The sequence below is a fragment of the Catharus ustulatus genome, chromosome Z (assembly GCF_009819885.2).
Source record: "Catharus ustulatus isolate bCatUst1 chromosome Z, bCatUst1.pri.v2, whole genome shotgun sequence".
Classification (NCBI taxonomy): Eukaryota; Metazoa; Chordata; class Aves; order Passeriformes; family Turdidae; genus Catharus; species Catharus ustulatus.
Genome location: NC_046262.2, coordinates 38,257,523 through 38,276,288, shown reverse-complemented (window position 1 = coordinate 38,276,288; position 18,766 = coordinate 38,257,523). Strand labels below are relative to the sequence as shown.

The following is an 18,766-nucleotide window of genomic DNA, read 5'->3' as shown; positions in this document are numbered from 1 at the left end:
CTTTTTTATACCAGGAGAATGATGGTTCCCTGAGAAAGGCTTTGCTTTGAAGGTCACTTTAGGAGTGTGTGAATAAGCAGGATGTTTCTTAAACCTAAATAGCAACTTCTTTAAACGAAAATAGGGGAAAAGTTAAACATCAAACCATAAATAGGAGGGGAATTAAGAGCAGCCTACTATTTTTCCTTCCTGCTCTGTATGGTAATAACAAAAGAAAAGACAGGGGAGAAAGATATTAATTTTACTGAACTAAACTGTCTCCTGTTACTGCATGGCAAACTATCCCTACCGAACTGCAAAAAGGATCAAGGAACCAAACTGGAGAAAGCAACATTATATTAATTTGTTGAACAGCACAACAATATTGGTTAATTGCACTCTGTCCTTTCAATGAAAGGTTCTGACCATCAAAATTGAGCTTCTAAACATTTATCAAAATTGTTGATAGCACCAACTCTCCTAGAAAGCCATAGTCTATGTACTGAAAATAACTGAAGTAACAAAGTGGTTTGTTGTTTTTCATTCTGTTCCTTGATTTTATTTATAATGCATTATGTCATTAGTGAACACACATGTAAGCTTCCTAGTCTTAGTGGTTGTGGGAAAATGACTGTGGATCCTGTGGACTGGTGACTGGGGATACGCTTAGAGGAAACTGAGGTTATAGTTGCACTTTAATTGGAATTATAACACAGGGTAAATCATAGTTGCTGCTTTCTGGATGGAAGATGGTTGCTGGATGACTTGAAACCTCTTCCATGATGATTCCCCATCACTTGCTAAGGGGAATGGAATGGAGGGTGTAGTGGAGGCACCATGGCCAGACTCGGAAATCCCTGAAGGGAAGGGAACTCGGTGGTACCTGATAAACCACACATCCACTGTCAACCCAGGGAAGGAGGGGAAGATGCCCCACCTGTGACCCAGCAACTGTGGCAAAATCCCTCTCCTTAGACAAGCTTGCTTTATTAAAGCCTAATAATAATATTAATGTACACCTCCATGTCAAAGTTACTTGCTCCCACTGTATGACCAACCCTTACTGGAATGTACTTTACATTCTTTTTGACTGTATCTTTAAAAGCAAAGGGAGAGAATTTTTACACTAATTAGTAACAAAGGTATGCATGACTAGAGTCATTACTTATGTAAGTAAGTTGAGAATGGTGGCAAGACTCCATTTTAACAATTGGGATCAGTCAATGGGCTCAACCTGTCTTCTTTCCCATAGGGATGCCTGTTGGGTAAGAACCAGGCTCTCTGCACCCTGACTACTTTTATTGGGTACTAGAGCTTGTCTGTGTCTTCCTTCAAGTATATTTTTGCAGTCAGATACAATCAGCAACAATCTAAACCTTAAGCTGTCACAATTTTATAATAATAAGAGTGTTATTCCTTAAATCATTAATGTGAATCCTGTATGGATGCTGGCAGTTGGCAGTGGGTAACACACTCCACACCTGATGAGTGGTCTCCCTTATACTGGTGGTGTATTTCCCAAATACAGTCAAACCACACTCCAATCCAGCAGGACTCCTCACTTAAGGACTCTTCCGCCCTCAAAAACCATGGTGACAGACTGGTCAGGTACAAGGATCTTAGCTTTCCTGGGGACACTGACAGACTAAGGGCAAATTAAGTCTCTCCACATTAAGGGTCAAGGAAGCCTCCCTTTTTCACATGACAGTGGTACTGTACTGTTTTAGCTGTAACTAATCTGTCTGATTAATTTTGGACCTTTTGGTGGGGGGAGGTGGCTTTCTGTTGTACACTAGCATAGTAGTGGGGCTGTCCTGTGTATTTCACATAATTGAAAATCAAGTTATATCAGTTTTATTCAGGATGAAAACCCAGAGTGGTTTTAATAGCCCATCAGAGAGTGGGTTAGGCATTCATGCATTTCTTTTAAATTATGTTGAATGAAAGTATTTTTCAGTCACCACAGTAAAAGACCTGTATTCACTCTTTGTATTTAGTAAGTATATACCTTTAAATAGATTCTTTTAAAAGGATGCAAATATTCGAATTGACTTAAACATGGCTATAAACTAATGTATATTGTGCTAAGCTAAACTGTTTCCAAACAATTGCAGCAGTGTTAGAAAAATATGTGGACAAATGAAAATTATTTAATAACATCACAAACAGGAAGATCAACAATTTTATAGCACAAGTGTAGACTTAATGATAAGTTTTCAATACCCGTGAGTATAACTCCAAAAACATGACTCTTTTTCAAAGAATAAATAGCCTAAAGGACAGGAAACCACTGTAGAAGTTTTAATGATCTTGTGTCTTCCAATCAGGTACTGCCAATTGTGGTCTTCTTCAGTACGGTTATGTCTATGCTTTACCACATTGGATTCATGCAGTGGCTTATTGGAAAGGTATGCATTTTTCCAATTAGGTGCTCATTTGGCTAGTGTGAGAAATGTTTTGAGCAAGTGCAGAAGAACCGTAGCCTGGAAATAGTTCCAAATGTAACCATTGCAAAATCTTAATTGGCATCACATAACATGCTTTCCCTCTCTCAGGCTGGTTTCATTGTTTATGTCATATTAATTGTTAGATTTGCCTGGCTAGCTTTAGCATTCCTCAGATGCCATACTTGCTTAAATCTTCCTTTCTGCCTGCCCTTCTCCCAGCCCTCAAAGTGCAAGATGGAGATTAAACCACAGACAGTGGATTTCTGTTAAGCATTTCAGTAGCTATTGCATATACCTTCCTATCACAGATACCCAGATAAGATCAAAGAAGGTTCATCACCTCACTCTCTGAGTATTCATTTCTGTCAGTATCTATGTGTAGTGCTACTGTCTGCTAAGATAAGATCAAGTCCACTTTTTGTCCTATCTGTCCAATAAAGCTATCATATGAGGGAAAAGATATTCCTCTATGGTGGTAGTTAAACCTAATTTGAAGATATTCTTAAATTAAACCTTTGCCCTTTACACTCACAGGATTGTTATATAGGAACCATGAACACCACCTAGCTGACATTGTGTGCTAAAATTGCAATGAGGCATTTTTATCCTTAATCTAAATTTCACACTTCTTCTCTTGTTACGATCCAAGTTTTTTTGGGCAAGAAGGTAAGTAATAAGAACACATCAAAATATCTGTTTAGTTTAATTTAGTTTAGCATTTTTATACCCAGGAGGAACCTGGAGTACTTTCAGTTCTGTTAAATTACTCCTCCTCTGTCTTATTTTAGCATGTAACAATTACATGAATCTGCTATACCTTTAAGCTGAAATCATTAACTCAGGAAGTATTGTAACACGTCTCTGAACTCTTAGATTGATATTATTAACTCAGGAAGGGCATGGAACAGGGAGAACAAATTTTTGTTTCTTTTTTTAAAATCACTTTAGGTTGGTTGGATAATGCACTTCTTCATGGGGACAACTCCTGTTGAGTCTCTGGTAGCTGCGGGTAACATATTTGTGGGACAGGTGAGTTGGAGCACAGAAAAACATACTAACATATAACAACATTACAGAATATAGGGAAATAATGTTGCTCATGGGCATTTGTGTAATATAAAAGTAATCTCTTATAATGCTAGGATTCCACTTCAGCAAGTCTGATGATTGATTTCCAAAATTGCAGTATGCTCATATGCTGGCAGTGACGCACAGTGGAAAGGATTTGGGAAGTGATATGTTTTCCCTGCAGAAGGTCAAGCAAAAATGTAGATAATAGATCTCCCTGATAGATTACTCCAAGGCTACGAAGAAATAAAAATTTCAGGGTTCTTTTTCAGTTGAACAGGAAAGTGGTATGAAAAGATGGCAAGCAAAACAGGGAAGGGCAGGAGAGAGACAGTGAAGAAAACTGAGATCCAGGGCTAGCAGTATAAGGCCTTATTCACAAAAAAAGTGGACAGCATTTAAAAGACCACTTTAATGGGAAATGCATTAAACCCACAATGTCTGTCCCAAGCTTAAAAACAATGTAGAAAGATCAACAATTAACGTTCAAGCCCAAATGCACTATTTGCATAATATTTAGCAGTGGTGCATCACCATATCACACTGCTTCAAGATTTAGAGTCATACATTTGCATGACACTGCCTCCAAAATGTGCTTCACACACATGCCAGAGGGACATGTTTCACTTGACTAACAGCCTTATCTGTGGTTAAGACCTGTGACTCTCTCTAAGTCACTCAGAACTGGAATAGAATTTCTTGGCAGTTTCATTGTGATTTCCAGGCAGACAGCAAACCAGCCAGAGTTGTCTTCAGACGTTTTCTTTCTTGGGATAAAAAAGCCCTAGTCTATTGAAATGTGAGCACTTGTTAGCGCTAGGCTTAACTAGTCAAAGATACCTAAGAGACCGTGATGCAGACACTCATTTTTCTGCCCTTAATAAAAGAAATCTTTGAGCATTTATGAGGGATTTCTGAATTTGGTGCTTGTTTTTCACTTCCAGACAGAGTCTCCTCTCCTGGTACGGCCCTACTTACCATATATCACCCAATCTGAACTTCATGCAGTCATGACAGCAGGATTCTCAACTATTGCTGGAAGTGTCTTAGGAGCATATATTTCTTTTGGGGTAAGACAGGGGAAGAGAACTAGAAAATACATGGTTTATTTGAAATCTTCGAAGTATTTAGCCCAGCTATAATTCTTTAAAAGTATCCCTCAATCATTTCCACTGTTTGGGGTTTTTTTGTCTCTGAAGGAATTAGCCACAAAAATCCCTGGTCTTCTGACAGCTCATTCTTTTCTTACAAGCAATATGAGCTTTTAATGATCTCCTGTAGAAAAATCATTCAAACAACTAAATAATTTAATTGCATTCCTACATGTTTGTGCATAATACGGTTATAGTCAAGTATTTTCTGTCACCTGGAATTCTAGGTTTCCTCCTCCCATCTACTGACTGCTTCCGTCATGTCAGCACCAGCATCACTAGCTGTCTCCAAATTATTCTGGCCTGAAATTGAAAAGCCTCTGGTAACTCTGAGAAGTGGCATACAAATGGCAAAAAGGTAAGCTGATCCTAGGTACTAGTTAATACTATTGCAAAAATGAGATCTGGAAAAATAATTATGTTGTAGGTGTGCAAGCAACAAATTAATATGGTTGATTTATGAATTCAGGTGAGTGTTACAATCTAACATAAGCCGAGGACCTGGGCCAAACTGTAAACTCTCCAAATAAAGAAGGAAATGTAAAAAGCAAAGGCAAAGCAATCATTTCAACAACAGCAGCAAATTTGTTGCCCGTCTGTGGGGAGACTTCTCTTGAGAATGACAGGCAAAGCAAAAAGGCTTGGAAGGACGTGCTCCTGAATGGCCCAGGCTTTTCTACAAGGGCTGCATGGAAGAAGAGCAGTGACTGCTGCCTAGTCCTAGCGGTGCTACGGTTTTGAGATCTGATCCATATCCTGCCCAATCTTGAATGTACCAGAATTCATCCTCAGGGCGCTACAAGCACACACTTCAAGTGTCTGCCTTGAGGACTGACAGGAAAAGCCTACTTCACGTCATCAATCCTCTTCATTATTTTCTCTATGAGTGTACAAATAGCTTCAGTACTAGAATTCTAATGAAATGTGTGTACCTTTTAGTTCTGTCATTTGTTCTTGAATTTAAAGATGTTCACACTCTGGTTTTCTCTTCATTGGCAAAGTGAATCAAAGAATCTGCTGCAAGCAGCCAGTCAGGGTGCCTCTACCTCCATCGGGCTGGTAGCAAACATCGCCGTGAATGTGATCTCCTTCCTTGCCCTGCTGAGCTTCCTTGATTCAGCCCTTTCTTGGGTGGGCAACTTGTTTGACTATCCACAGCTGACCTTTGAGGTATGGTCTCCAGATTCTTCCAGCTGACATACGTGCATAATTTGTCTTTCTCAAATTTAAGTGTTCATGTGGTTTGTTTGTAGTCGGGGTTTTTTTGTTCTCATTTTGTGTTTTAACATTATCTAAACCCATATTTTATTTGCATGTTCAGAAAAATTTTTTAAAGTAAAAAATTTTTGCCATGTAAGTACTTCTATATCTATTAGTTGGCATATAATTTCCCTCTGTGGTGTCCTTGCCAGCCCTCAGGGTATGTTTATACAGAGTAGGCTAGCACCTGCCTTCTCTGACTTAGCAGTGCAGCCCATCTGTTAGTTACACACTTGCCAAGTCATTAACATCTCCTTCAGCTAAACATAAAAGTGGCTTTAGCTTCAGAAGGTCCCATCAAACCCCTAATGCTCACTAGGTTCACTTAGATGAACCCAGGGACAGTGGGGAAAGGCTGGACTTGTCTGAAACCAGGCTTAGTTCTCAATACAATTAAAATGTAAAATTGTACCCAGATCACTCAACAGAGCTAATGGGTTTCAAACAGGACTTCTGTTTGAACCTAGATCTATATGTTATTTTTGATCCAATGCAATCACTCAGTTTTAGTGGTTTTGGCCTTTTTGTTTTGCAAGACCCTAATAAAAGCCCTGTGAGAAACATGGATATAACTTGTGTTAAAGGTGCTGCAAAGATGAATTCATAACAGATATGGCTTCAGCAATATTAAGTTATTATCCTGCCGAGCTTTCACAAATACCTCACTGCACCCCAGACACCCACAGCTGAGGAAAGGCACAAGTATGCATGCCTCAGGCATCATACTCATGCTGGGGTCTGTATTTCCATAACTGCTGGGTGGTGTAAGATTTGAACAGGTAGATAGTCCACAAGGAATTGAGACACACAGATATGATGCATGCAGCCAATCTTCGCTTAGGAGAGACACCAGCGTGTAACCTTTTGTGGGAAGAGAAACCAGACAGAAACAGTAACTGCCTAAAGACCTCTGTTACATTCCCTAAGGGCAATCTGACCGATCCCTTCCACATCTGGAGCTATTTTCTCTCATAGAGAAATAAGCTATACTCTGATATAGGATTTCTTTTTCAATTTGCATGAATTTGTAATGCCAGGAAAAAATAGGTACAGCTTTAATTGTGTCAGATGCACAGATTTTATGCAGAGACAACTCTTTTGTTTACACGAGTTGGAGTCCAATAACCTGATAATTAAGCATATTCATTAACACATTTGATTTAATCAGTAGAAGAATTAGAATCGTCACTTCTCTTATCAGTTCTTTTTGTTCAAACTTCCTTCTTTTTGTCGAACACCGTGCCTAATTTGAAGCCATTATTGAGGCAAATGAAGGCACAAAACCCGTTGCTTTATTTTAGATATAAAATTAGTTGCATATAATAATATTTTGTTATATCTGGAGTCTGGATTAATGTTTTAAAGTTACTCAAGCATGCCTGACAATTAAAAGCTGTCTCAGAGTTTGTGGCAGCAAAAAGTCAAGGCCAATTTTCCCCTGCTAAAATAAAACTATCTTACTTTAAGTTTAAAAAACTTACTGCCTGCTATTGTTCTTTGACCATGTCTTTTGACGTTCTTCTACATTTTGCAGAACGTTTGTGCTTATGTCTTCATGCCATTCTCTTTCATGATGGGAGTAGACTGGGAAGATAGTTTTATTGTTGGTGGACTACTAGGTTACAAAACTTTCTTCAATGAATTTTTGGCTTATGAACGCCTTTCAAAGCTGATTCAAAACCGAGAAAAGGGTGGAAGCATGTACATTAATGGTGTGAAACAGTATATGACAGTAAGTATCATTTTCTGTTCTACAGATTTATTTGATCAAGTCCTCCAATGTTGAAACTGAACTTATTTTTAATACGGGCATAAAATGGTTGCATATTAGTTTAAGATGTGTTTTTGAACAACAGAGTTCAGTTATGAAAGTGCAATTATGAAATTGTCCATGCAGTTGCTGTCATTGTCCTACCTGTCTTGAACAAGCATAGAAACAGAAGGGGGTGGGTTTGGGAAACATGCAGCGTCCCACAGGACACCACACTTAAGACAGAGGCTGTCTTCAAGGCAAGTTTCTTCTTACCTGATTCTTAGCACTTGTATATGAGCACTTCTATACTCTCCCAAGGAAATCCTGAAGAAGAGCTTGAAGAGCCTCCTGCCCTTAGAGGTTTGTCCAAGCATTAAACTTAGAAGAGGCATGTAGCAAGCTCTAGAAGGTGGCATTACTGGCACATCTTTGCTGTAGGCTATTGTTTCCTCTGCAGAGGGCAGTAATAAAAGACGTGTTAAATGGCATACGCCTCCCTTGCCACACTGAGTCTAACCAGTCTGTCTCAATCAAGCTTTCCAGCCTTGTCCCACCTCTCGTTCACAGTTTACCCAACAGACATAAGTTGTTGGGTAAGCAACAGATCCTACTACAGTGCCCCGAGGAAGGCAGTGCTAAGAGCATTGTGCACATGTGCACGGGGCTAAAGGTCATGGCAAAGTGCTCAAAACTGACCTTTGCAGACATGACTGCTCCACTATCCGGCATTCACACACACAGCACATGCTGAATTCATCCTGAGCACAGGTAACAAAAAAGATGGTATCCAACTTTGCATTTCCATTGATCCTTCTTTCTCTCACTGTGGAGAAACCCTGAATTAGAAAGTATTTTGTACAGCACTTACTTGTTTCTTGGAATCAGATGGGATGCTGTGAATACCTCATATTAAAAACCAAAACCAAATTCCTGACCACTTGCATTCCTGATTAACAGAACATATTTCACATATGGAGATATAAAGCCAGATAGTCTGATGAAGTATTCACACCCTTGCCTGAGCATCTATTACTAGCCTTCCTGAAATTCCTGGCAATAGAGCCCTAGGCTAGAATGATCTTTGATGTGCCTTGCTATTGCTGTGCTTCCTTCTACTATGTGAATATGACACTGAATTCCTGCATGAGTGAATAAGAGTTTTTAAGTGTGGAATGCAGCCTTAAAACAGAGATCCTAGGAGCTTTATTTCACTTCCCCGCCCCCCCCCCCCCCAAGATATATAGAACATTCATGTTCATTTCTAGTACCTATAAAAAGCTGTATTAGCTTCCATGGCAAAAAGCTCTGAGAAACATAAACAATTTTGATTCATAATGCTGGTAAAAATTGCCTGGTACCCAGTATAATTACAGCACAAAGGTTCAGGTGAGGGTGTGCTTGGCTTCCATTTTTAATTTCTCTTCAGCGACAGAGCTCTCTAACTCATCCACACACAGATATTCACTCAGACTGAGCAAACAAGTGTCTTTGCCTGAGTCATTAATTACATGGCTTCCTGTTTTCGGAGCTAGGAAAGTGCAAATGAAAGCAGGGAAATCAGAGTACACAGAGCTTTTTCTAGGAAAAGCTGATAGAATGGGTACTTGAAAAACATTTTTCTGCATTTGTACAGGTTGATTGAAAGTATCTCCAAATTGATGTTCATAAAAGAGGAATTAAACCAGAGAAACTTCTAATAAACAGGAAACCTGCTAGAACACTCGCTCTTTTTCAGCTTGAACCTTAACCACAGTAAATAGGAATTCAGAGCTGCCAGGGGGACAAAAATCTATTTGCTGAGATGTGTTGCCTCCTTTCTCAAAATATTTAAACTACATTTGTCTGAAGGCTTGTAGCCTGATTTCATATAAAGTCATTTTGTGTCTTGTGAGGGGTCCCTCCATGGAGGCAAAGGCAATTGTGTTGTCTCTGCTCTGAGGTCCAGGCTTAGTGGATGTTACCCACTAAGGGTGAAAAGGTGGCAGAAGTCAGTATGGAAATAAGCTGTTGATGGGTATTCCAAAATCATAATGTCCCTCCCTGCCTGTCAAAACATCAATGTATCCTCTTCCTAGGAGACCCATTTGCCTTCTTTGCACAGCGTGGATCATGCATAAAGCAGCTTCGTAGGTAGAGCCCTCTGCTTCTTCAGGGAGAAAGAAGTCAGGGATGCATACCAAAACTTGAGGTTTCAAAAGAGCTTTATAGAGGCATCCAGCTGTGAAAAACAAGTTGAGTTATAGCTCTCTGACTCATACTTTCAGAAAACAGCAGCTAAATTGCCACTAGTACGATAAGATTTTTTTTTTGTCTTTAATTACTAGTACGCACTTCAAAAAGGCACAACAATATACGTGCAAGGTAAAATCATCACATGATTTGTGAGTCCTCACATGGGCAGTGGGTGTAAAAGCTTGTGACTTTCAACAAGGGAACAAGTCTGCCTTTATGAAAGACACACCTTGGGCACCAACCAAGCCAAACTGTTATTTTTGTACTCAGAGCCACAATGCCATGTTTTCAGGGCTTTAAATCACAATGAGCTGTTTCAAACCACTCAGAGGGCATGTCTTTACTTTTCAGGTTCGCTCTGAAGTCATCGCCACCTATGCTCTCTGTGGGTTTGCCAACTTCGGCTCCCTGGGACTGGTAATAGGAGGCCTGAGTAAGAAGCACTCTCACAGACAATTTTTTAGTCAAGCGAATCCCAAAGAAAGCACCTGAAGGAACAGGCTGGGAGTGAAGCTTGCTAATATTAGGGCCTGAGCAGCTGCTCTGTCAAGGCCTAGCACTCAACTGTGAATGGAAGGGCACCCAGAGGGGTACAAGTTTTGGTGTGGAAGTACTGGAAGAGGTGCTGAAGGCAAGGGGAAAGAACCAAGCCCTTTTGATAGCCTTCCCTGTTTAGCCCTCAAACATGAACCTGAGCTACTACTACCCATGAGCTTCAGGAGGAGCAGATCAACTCCACAGCATGCTGGTTTGAAAGATTAATTTTGCTGTTTCCTGTAAAAATATCACATGTATACAGTATGCTTATAGGGAAATAATTAACAAAGAAGGTTTTCAGATCTTAATGGAACAAAAAAAAAATTGAAAAACCACCTGAGTTCCTCACCAGGCAACCAGAATTGGTGGCAGTCCTCTTTGCCCTGTAGCCACAGTGGGCTCTGCAGTGCCAGCTATGGGGCAGGATAGAGGAGCAAGACCCAGAGATGGGGCTAAACTCTTCTGAAGGGCACAGTTATCCAGCACAGACATGCAAACTGCCAAAGCAAACAAAAGTTAGCATTTTATATATAAGCCACCATCTTAACAGAGAGAGTCAACACTGGCCCTTGGCCTTCAAATAACCCATTAAAAAATGTGACATTTTTCCTCCATGTTTCTCTTAGTTTAAAATGCAGGGTGGTAAATAACTCCTATGGGGGCAAAAGCTGGGAGATTCACCTTTCTTATATGTATTTCTGTTTGACATACACGTTGTTTTTCTTTGTAGCAAGCATTGCTCCCTCAAAAAAGAAGGAAATAGCCGACAGTGCTTTGAGAGCAATGATTGCAGGAACTGTGGCCTGTTTCATGACAGCCTGTGTCGCAGGTACAGTGCTCGCGTTTGGTGTCCCCTACAGTCAGTGACCACCACGTGGCACTGCACCAGCACCATACTGTATCCTGCCCCTCTCACTCAAACACTTGAATTTTTGTGCTTGGCAGGATTAAAAGTTGATATAAGACAGAAGGTTCTTGAAAACTAGAATATGAAAAGATGTAAAGATTTTCGTTTTTCCATTATGTCTGTGTTTTTGGGAGGGTGGTATGGTGTTTTAATGGACGAGCTTGTTTGTCTGCGCAGAACACGTGACTCATAAATAAAGCATGTATAGACGAATTACAATCCCTCCTCCACACCACTAGATATAGGGATAGAGAATTAATTCTGGAAAAGAAACAGAAAAGTGGAATGAAAAGGTGTAAAAAAGAAAGAGTAAGGGAGAATCTGAAAACAATTCCATGTCATAATGTTAAGCCAATATTTTGAGTGGACATTATTTCCACAGAGCACTTAGGCTAGTGAAATGTCCTAAAATGAGACTCCACAGCTGTTTCAATATTTCAGCTTCAATCTGAGCAAAGAATCACAATCCAACAGTCATTTTAGGGAGTAACCTGAAAACAATAAATTAATTATTCAAAAGATTAATTAATTTATATATTTCAGTCGGTGTCCTCAGTATTTAACAATCCCTTTTCCAGTTCTCTTCCTGAGCATGTGATATACAAAATTGTATGATGAAGGTTAAAGCACTCATATGTCAACAGCAAAGAAAGATCTTAGTAGTTTATGTAGCTAAAACCACAATGTCTCTTTCTACCACAACCTCTCTATGCCTTTGTGTTCACAGTAGCAGCAGAAACATAAACATTTTAAAGATAAGCCCACATTATTTTCTGAAGGCTACAGAACAGCACACTTAAAATAACATTAGTCTCACAGGCATCCATAATATTTTAATACATTACACTACTCTGCATAACTGAGGAACCAGGAAGCCCTACTGAAATGTGTCATTTCACAATACTGATCTTAAGAATAATATTGTGAACAGCCACTGAGAAAATCTCTCCAAGATAATAAAATCTGCTTTGGAAAGAAAATTACATTCCACCCACTCCTGCCATGGCAAATGCTTTCCTTACGCTTAGGATAAAGTAGTAAAGTCAAGCAATTTCTATTACCCCTGTTAGGATAAGAACAAATTCAGAATGTGTCGAAGTTCCATAACATTACATATAGAAGGAGTTAGCACTTTCATACTTTTGTGTCTCCATTACTCTAGTGAATGATGACATTAGTTTTTGTAGGAAATTTTAGAGAATATCTATCAAAGCAAAGTCAATTTAAAGCAAAATAAGAGGTTCTGTATTTACTTGCACTTCAGTAAATGCAGCATAGCTTCATTTTGGTTAATGAAAACACACTGACCCAGCAGTGGGAAAGAAAACCAAAATTATCAAAGTGTGACAGCCTGCTGTAGTTTAATTTCTACATTTAAAACGTATATAAATTGTTGTGGTTACTCCTTAATTCAGTTCTTTAAAGTGATTCAAATTAGAAGTCCCACAGTTCAAGGGCTTTGACCTTATGCCTTTACACAATCTCCTTAAATGGTGATTTTGCGTCAGCCAGGATACTTCATTTGATCATGACCCCATGAATCACATTCTCAAGTCTTATCTTCCTCTTCATTACTCACTAAGAAAATTGTAACTTACTTCACAGGAATGCTGACTGTCCCTAGTCTGGAAGCTCCTTGCCACATTTTATTCAAAAATGCTTCCAACTTCACAGATTTCCCTCGCAACAGCACAGAACTAGTTGAATGCTGCCAGCATCTCTTCACCAGGTATTGTGAACAGTTTATCCTCTGAGTAAAATTTAGTGAGCTCATATCTTCTCTGAAAACCATTTTTTTTTTAAATTTACCTTTTTTTCTCAGGCATCTGCTTTCAGTCAACTAGCATCTTTTAGAGGAATGGCTATTTTAGTGCTGTTGAATTGTTTTCCTCTTCTTGGGGAATTTTTCTATTGCATGACAAGCACCTACAGAACCAACAGACAATTCAAAATATCTTTGTTGAAACCTCCTCATGAGAGGAAGGACAAGCACTCTCCTCTGATCTCCTCTCAAGATCTCTCCTCTGTGCTGACCAGTGACAGGACCCAAGGGAATGGCATGAAGTTGTAAATACCTAGGGGAGGTTTAGGTTGGGTATTAGAAAGAAGTTCTTCCCCCAGAGGGTGTTTGGGCACTGGAACATCTTCCCAGGGCAGTGATCACAGCACAAGCCTGACAGAGTTCAAGAAGCATTTGACAATGCTCTCAGCACATGGTGTGACTCTTGGGGATGGTGCTGTGCAGGGCCAGGAGTTGGACTTGATGATTCTTGGTTTATCTCAAATACTAACAAAAAAAAAATCAAATATTTGAATTAATATAATGTCAGCATAGTATTTGAGGATAGCAATAACTGAAAAAAAGTCAGGAGCCTTTCCCTCCCTTCCCTCTTCTGTCTGTAACGTGACTGAAGGTAATAGTAATCAGGCCCATTTACATTGAAAACTTTACATGCATTCAAAGATAAATTGTATTTTACAGATCTCTATCCCATATCCAAGGCAAAGAAGAAAGAAATACTAATACTAAATAAGGAATATATTCAGAAGTACTTAACACTATCTCACAAAGAAACAAAGGTTCTATGTATTTAGGTTATGGAAAAAACCTTTCAAATTTATCCTAATGTGTGCTTTTTGGTTTTGGTTTGCTTTTGTGTGTGCGTGTGTTCTTTTCTGTTTGTTTATTTGGGGTTGTTTTGTTGTTGTTTTTTATTTTTCTTTTTTGTCTGTTTGGTTGATTGGTTTGGTTTGGTTTGGTTTTGTTGTTGGTTTGGATTTTTTTGCTTTTTTTCCCTATTTTCACAACTTATCACTTTAGAAATAAATGCTCTTAATTCATCGTTTCCCCTTGCTATTGAAAACAGAACTCAAACAGAAAAAATCATCTCTGGGTACAACCAATCATTCTAATTTCTTCATTACTCCAATTTTGCTCATCACATTAATTTCAACTCTACTAGGTTGCTACAAAGAACAAGAATCTGCTCTATTTTCAGCAGAACAAATGTTAAGCAGATGCTTTGAAAATATAAAAATATTCAATAGAGAAGTGATACCATCATTCATTTCAGTTGTCTAGGAAGATATACCAGAGGCATGAGGGCTTTATACAGAAAACCAGAAACTGTCCTGATAAAAAGGGAGAACATGTGGGTGTGGCACTTGGCTGGTGTTTGGAAAGGATTCTGTTTTGTTTGTATGAAAATTTTAACACATCTAAAGTTGCATAGGAGAAAGTTTGTGTTCCCGTGTGTGTGCGTACATGTACATATACTGCAGAGATATTCCCATGACAAAATTCTGTGATTCTGTGAAAAGGAGTTTTATCTGATTTTGCTTTATTTCCTTCCCCAGTGCAAATCATTCGGAGGTGATCTTCCCTGGAGGAAACTACAGTCTGAATTCCTGGAAAGTGTGTTGCCAAATACTGGGTCAACCTGCTTTTCATTGCACTTAGGTTAAGTTTTAATTTTTTTGACAGATTAGATCATAAATAAGAACTATGTTCCTTGGAAGAAAGGAAATAAAAAATTTCCTTCACTACAATGAGTGTGAATTTCCCCTGCAGTCTTTATTTTTCAACTCTTACCAGCCCAATTCCTCTGACTTGCTTGGAATTATTATAAATTGAACTGGAATAAATGGAAGACAGCCCTTCCAGTAGAGTTCTTGTCCCCACTACAAATCAGAATAGAAGAACATTTCTAAGCCTGATTCTCCTGCTTTTATTTCTGCCCTGAAACAGACTAATTTGCCAGATTAAACTGCTATAAGCATGAAGAAAATCAGATTCAGAAGATTTGGCTGCCGCTTGCAGAAAGCTATGAAGTAGGAATAATATTCAGAGCTGCCATCAACTTCTAATAGTATTTCTGCCCTTTTTGATGGCAGTGGAGTCTTTACTGCATGAAGAGAAATTACTCTTCTCAGAAATCTGCATTTTCTGCCGAGATAATGATATATATACATATATGTAGATATATACATATATATATTCCTATCTATACATGCCTATGTAGCTATAGCTGCATATGAACTGAGCTGCAGACCTGTTCTACCTCATCAGATTGGCCATTCAAGAACCCAAACTGGGGGCTAGCCTCTCTATGCCACAGTCCTCCTTCTTCTGCCCACAGGGGAGTGGAGGAAGCTGGTCCCTGTTTAGACTTAACTCATCTGAATGAAAATGTCCAGACTCCAAGTAAAGCTTCCTGTATTAATTCTTTTATATCTTACTGTGAAAATTGATCCTGGAGTCACCAAGCAGGAACTTTTACACACATTTGATCATTATCAAATGCAGGAAAAATCAGGTCCATACCATGACTATTTCCTTTCAAGCAAGCTTAATGTAGGAAACCTTTACAGGGTACCCTTGAAGAAGAAAGCGTGTTATAGTTTTAAGCTTCAGAACTTTCATGGACTTGAAATCTGACAAGTTCTGTGCAGAGATAGTGGGGGAGAGAGGGGGAGAGAGGGGGAGAGAGAGAGTAATTACTACCCTATGACATCATTAATGCTAAAGGCTTGGGGAAAAAGGTCAGAACTAAAGTACAGGAACATTGGAAAATTCTGACACATTCTGCAAATAAAAATTGTGCAGATGGCCTATTCAGGTAAAGCAATTACTAACTTTTCAATCTTCCATTAATTACTGCAGAATCTTTTCCAGGAAATCCAAGTTCATTAACTTAGACAGCTGCTAGTACAGCTATTTCCAGGGGGTGTTTATTTGAACTTACTGTGAAAGTGCTAGCTTCCTGTGAAGCTCAGTTTATTAACTTAATCCCCAGAAAAGTTATAAATGTCAGTAAGTATTGCTACTACTTGTGATTTTTTATCTCTGGTCATATATTATTAGGTGTTTTTCTTTAGCCTCACCCTCGTAGGTTTAGGAGACTGTATGCTATCCTCAATTTTCAGTGTTTTAAAGTATGTTGATAATCCTGATTAGGACAGATATATGTTCATATATTTAATGTGAACCCATCCTAAAGAAAATGCATACATTTGATCCACAATTTTCATCCAGCATTCTGGTTATAGCAGGGTTTAGATTTCAAGTAAGGTTAGAATATGTAATATAATATTTCAAGGAAAATTACAGTAATTTCACGACCATAAGGCGAACCGGACTATAAGGCGCACCCCCCGGGAGCCGGCACATTTTGCAACTTTGTAGATCAGATAAGGCGCACCGGTCTATAAGGCGCACCGGGTTTTTTTTTGCAGCGAGGCTCCGCCCCCAGCTCCTCCCGCACGCTTGCTGGCCGAGGCCCCGCCTCAATCCGGCAGCCATTGGCTCCCGGGCCTGCCTGTACCCGGCAGGGCCGGGCTATGCCCACCGCCGCTCCGTGCAGCATCCCCAGGGCCCCGCTGTTCCGGGAGTTCCCTGGCGCTCCGGGTGACCCAATGCCGGCAGGCTTGCCCCGTGCCACCGCTGCCCCGATTCCAGCTGCTTGCCCCCTCCCCGCGTGGCAGCCGCTCCGATTCTGGCGGTTTTCCCCCTCTCCGCATGGCGGCCGCCGTGCTTCCGGCGGTTTTCGCCCCCCCCGCGCGGCGGCCGCGGTGATTCCGGGGGCTTTCGCCCCCCCCCGTGCGGCGGCCGCCGTGCTTCCGGGGGCTTTCGCACAACCCGTGCGGCGGCCGCCGTGATTCCGGGGGCTTTCGCCCCCCCGCGCGGCGGCCGCCGTGCTTCCGGGGGCTTTCGCCCACCCCGCGCGGCGGCCGCCGTGATTCCGGGGGCTTTCGCCCCCCCCCGCGCGGCGGCCGCCGTGTTTCCGGGGGCTTTCGCCCCCCCCGCGCGGCGGCCGCCGTGCTTCCGGGGGCTTTCGCCCCGCCCGCGCGGCGACCGCCGTGATTCCGGGGGCTTTCGCACAACCCGTGCGGCGGCCGCCGTGATTCCAGGGGCTTTCGCCCCCCCCGCGCAGCGGCCGCCGTGCTTCCGGGGGCTTTCGCCCACCCCGCGCGGCGACCGCCGTGATTCCGGGGGCTTTCGCCCCACCCGCGCGGCGGCCGCCGTGATTCCGGGGGCTTTCGCCCCCACCGCGCGGCGGCCGCCGTGTTTCCGGGGGCTTTCGCCCCCCCCGCGCAGCGGCCGCCGTGCTTCTGGGGGTTTTCGACCCGCCCGCGCGGCGACCGCCGTGATTCCGGGGGCTTTCGCCCACCCCGCGCGGCGGCCGCCGTGCTTCCGGGGGCTTTCGCCCCGCCCGCGCAGCAGCCGATCCGATCCCTGCGGCTTTCGCCCCCCCCGCGCAGCAGCCGATCCGATCCCTGCGGCTTTCGCCCCCCCCGCGCAGCAGCCGATCCGATCCCTGCGGCTTTCGCCCCCCCCGCGCAGCAGCCGATCCGATCCCTGCGGCTTTCGCCCCCCCCGCGCAGCAGCCGATCCGATTCCTGTGGCTTTAACACCCCCCGCAAGGGAGCCGTCCCAATGTCGGCGGGCCGGCCCCGCGCGGGGTTGGCCCCGAAGCCGGCGGGTCCGCCCCGCGCGGGGGCGGCCCCGATGCCGGCGGGACGGCCCTGCGCGGGGGCGGCCCCGATGCCGGCGGGGAGGCCCCGATACCGGCGGGTCCGCCCCGCGCGGGGGCGGCCCCGATGCCGGCGGGACGGCCCTGCGCGGGGGCGGCCCCGATGCCGGCGGGGAGGCCCCGATACCGGCGGGTCCGCCCCGCGCGGGGGCGGCCCCGATGCCGGCGGGATGGCCCTGCGCGGGGGCGGCCCCGATGCCGGTGGGGAGGCCCCGATACCGGCGGGTCCGCCCCGCGCGGGGGCGGCCCCGATGCCGGCGGGGAGGCCCCGATACCGGCGGGTCCGCCCCGCGCGGGGGCGGCCCCGATGCCGGCGGGGAGGCCCCGATGCCGGCGGGTCCGCCCCGCGCGGGGGAGGCCCCGATGCCGACGGGCTCTCACTTCCGGGGTGGCAAATGTCGCAACTTTGTAGATCAGATAAGGCGCACCGGACTATAAGGCGCACTTCCGGTTTTGGGGGGAGATTTTAGTCAAAAGGGTGTGCCTTATAGTCGTGAAATTACTGTAATCAGAAATATTAGTTTGCCAAGAAGAGCACACCCCATGTTCTGTGTTTACAAATCATCACTGGCATTCTCCCTCTTTGCTACTCCCTATCGCATTCAATTTAACATCAGTCTTTTGATATGGCTGCTCTTTCCATTTCACAATTGTATGCTGGGTAAAAGGGCTACTTGTACTGGTAAATACAATCATGCATAAACTGCTCAAAAAGCCTTTCATATAGCTAAAGGTAGCAGACTTCCTCCTGCAGAGGAGATGTAGTGTGTTTCTTTTCCTTTTTAAGACTTCTCTATAGCTGGATTAGTGGAAGGAAATTTTTGCAGAGTATATATGATATTTCTCTACATCTGCTCAAAGAGATTGCCCACCTGGTCTGATGACTGCTTAATCAAAAG

General features: G+C 42.7%; 1 protein-coding gene across 3 annotated transcripts in view; it reads left to right on the top strand.

The window, feature by feature from the left end:
- SLC28A3 (solute carrier family 28 member 3) overlaps positions 1-18,766 on the top strand; it is an 81,272-nt gene that overhangs the window by 26,220 nt on the left and 36,286 nt on the right. For 2 of the 3 annotated variants that reach the window (XM_033086052.2, XM_033086054.1), the window contains exons 9-17: positions 2,307-2,387; positions 3,375-3,455; positions 4,439-4,564; positions 4,873-5,003; positions 5,647-5,815; positions 7,440-7,637; positions 10,242-10,323; positions 11,158-11,256; positions 12,940-13,063. In XM_033086052.2, coding sequence (XP_032941943.1) covers positions 2,307-2,387; positions 3,375-3,455; positions 4,439-4,564; positions 4,873-5,003; positions 5,647-5,815; positions 7,440-7,637; positions 10,242-10,323; positions 11,158-11,256; positions 12,940-13,063 — 1,091 coding nt within the window. Of the gene's footprint in view, positions 1-2,306; positions 2,388-3,374; positions 3,456-4,438; positions 4,565-4,872; positions 5,004-5,646; positions 5,816-7,439; positions 7,638-10,241; positions 10,324-11,157; positions 11,257-12,939; positions 13,064-14,691; positions 14,887-18,766 lie in introns of those variants that run through there. The other variant, XM_033086053.1, reaches the window with a different exon arrangement.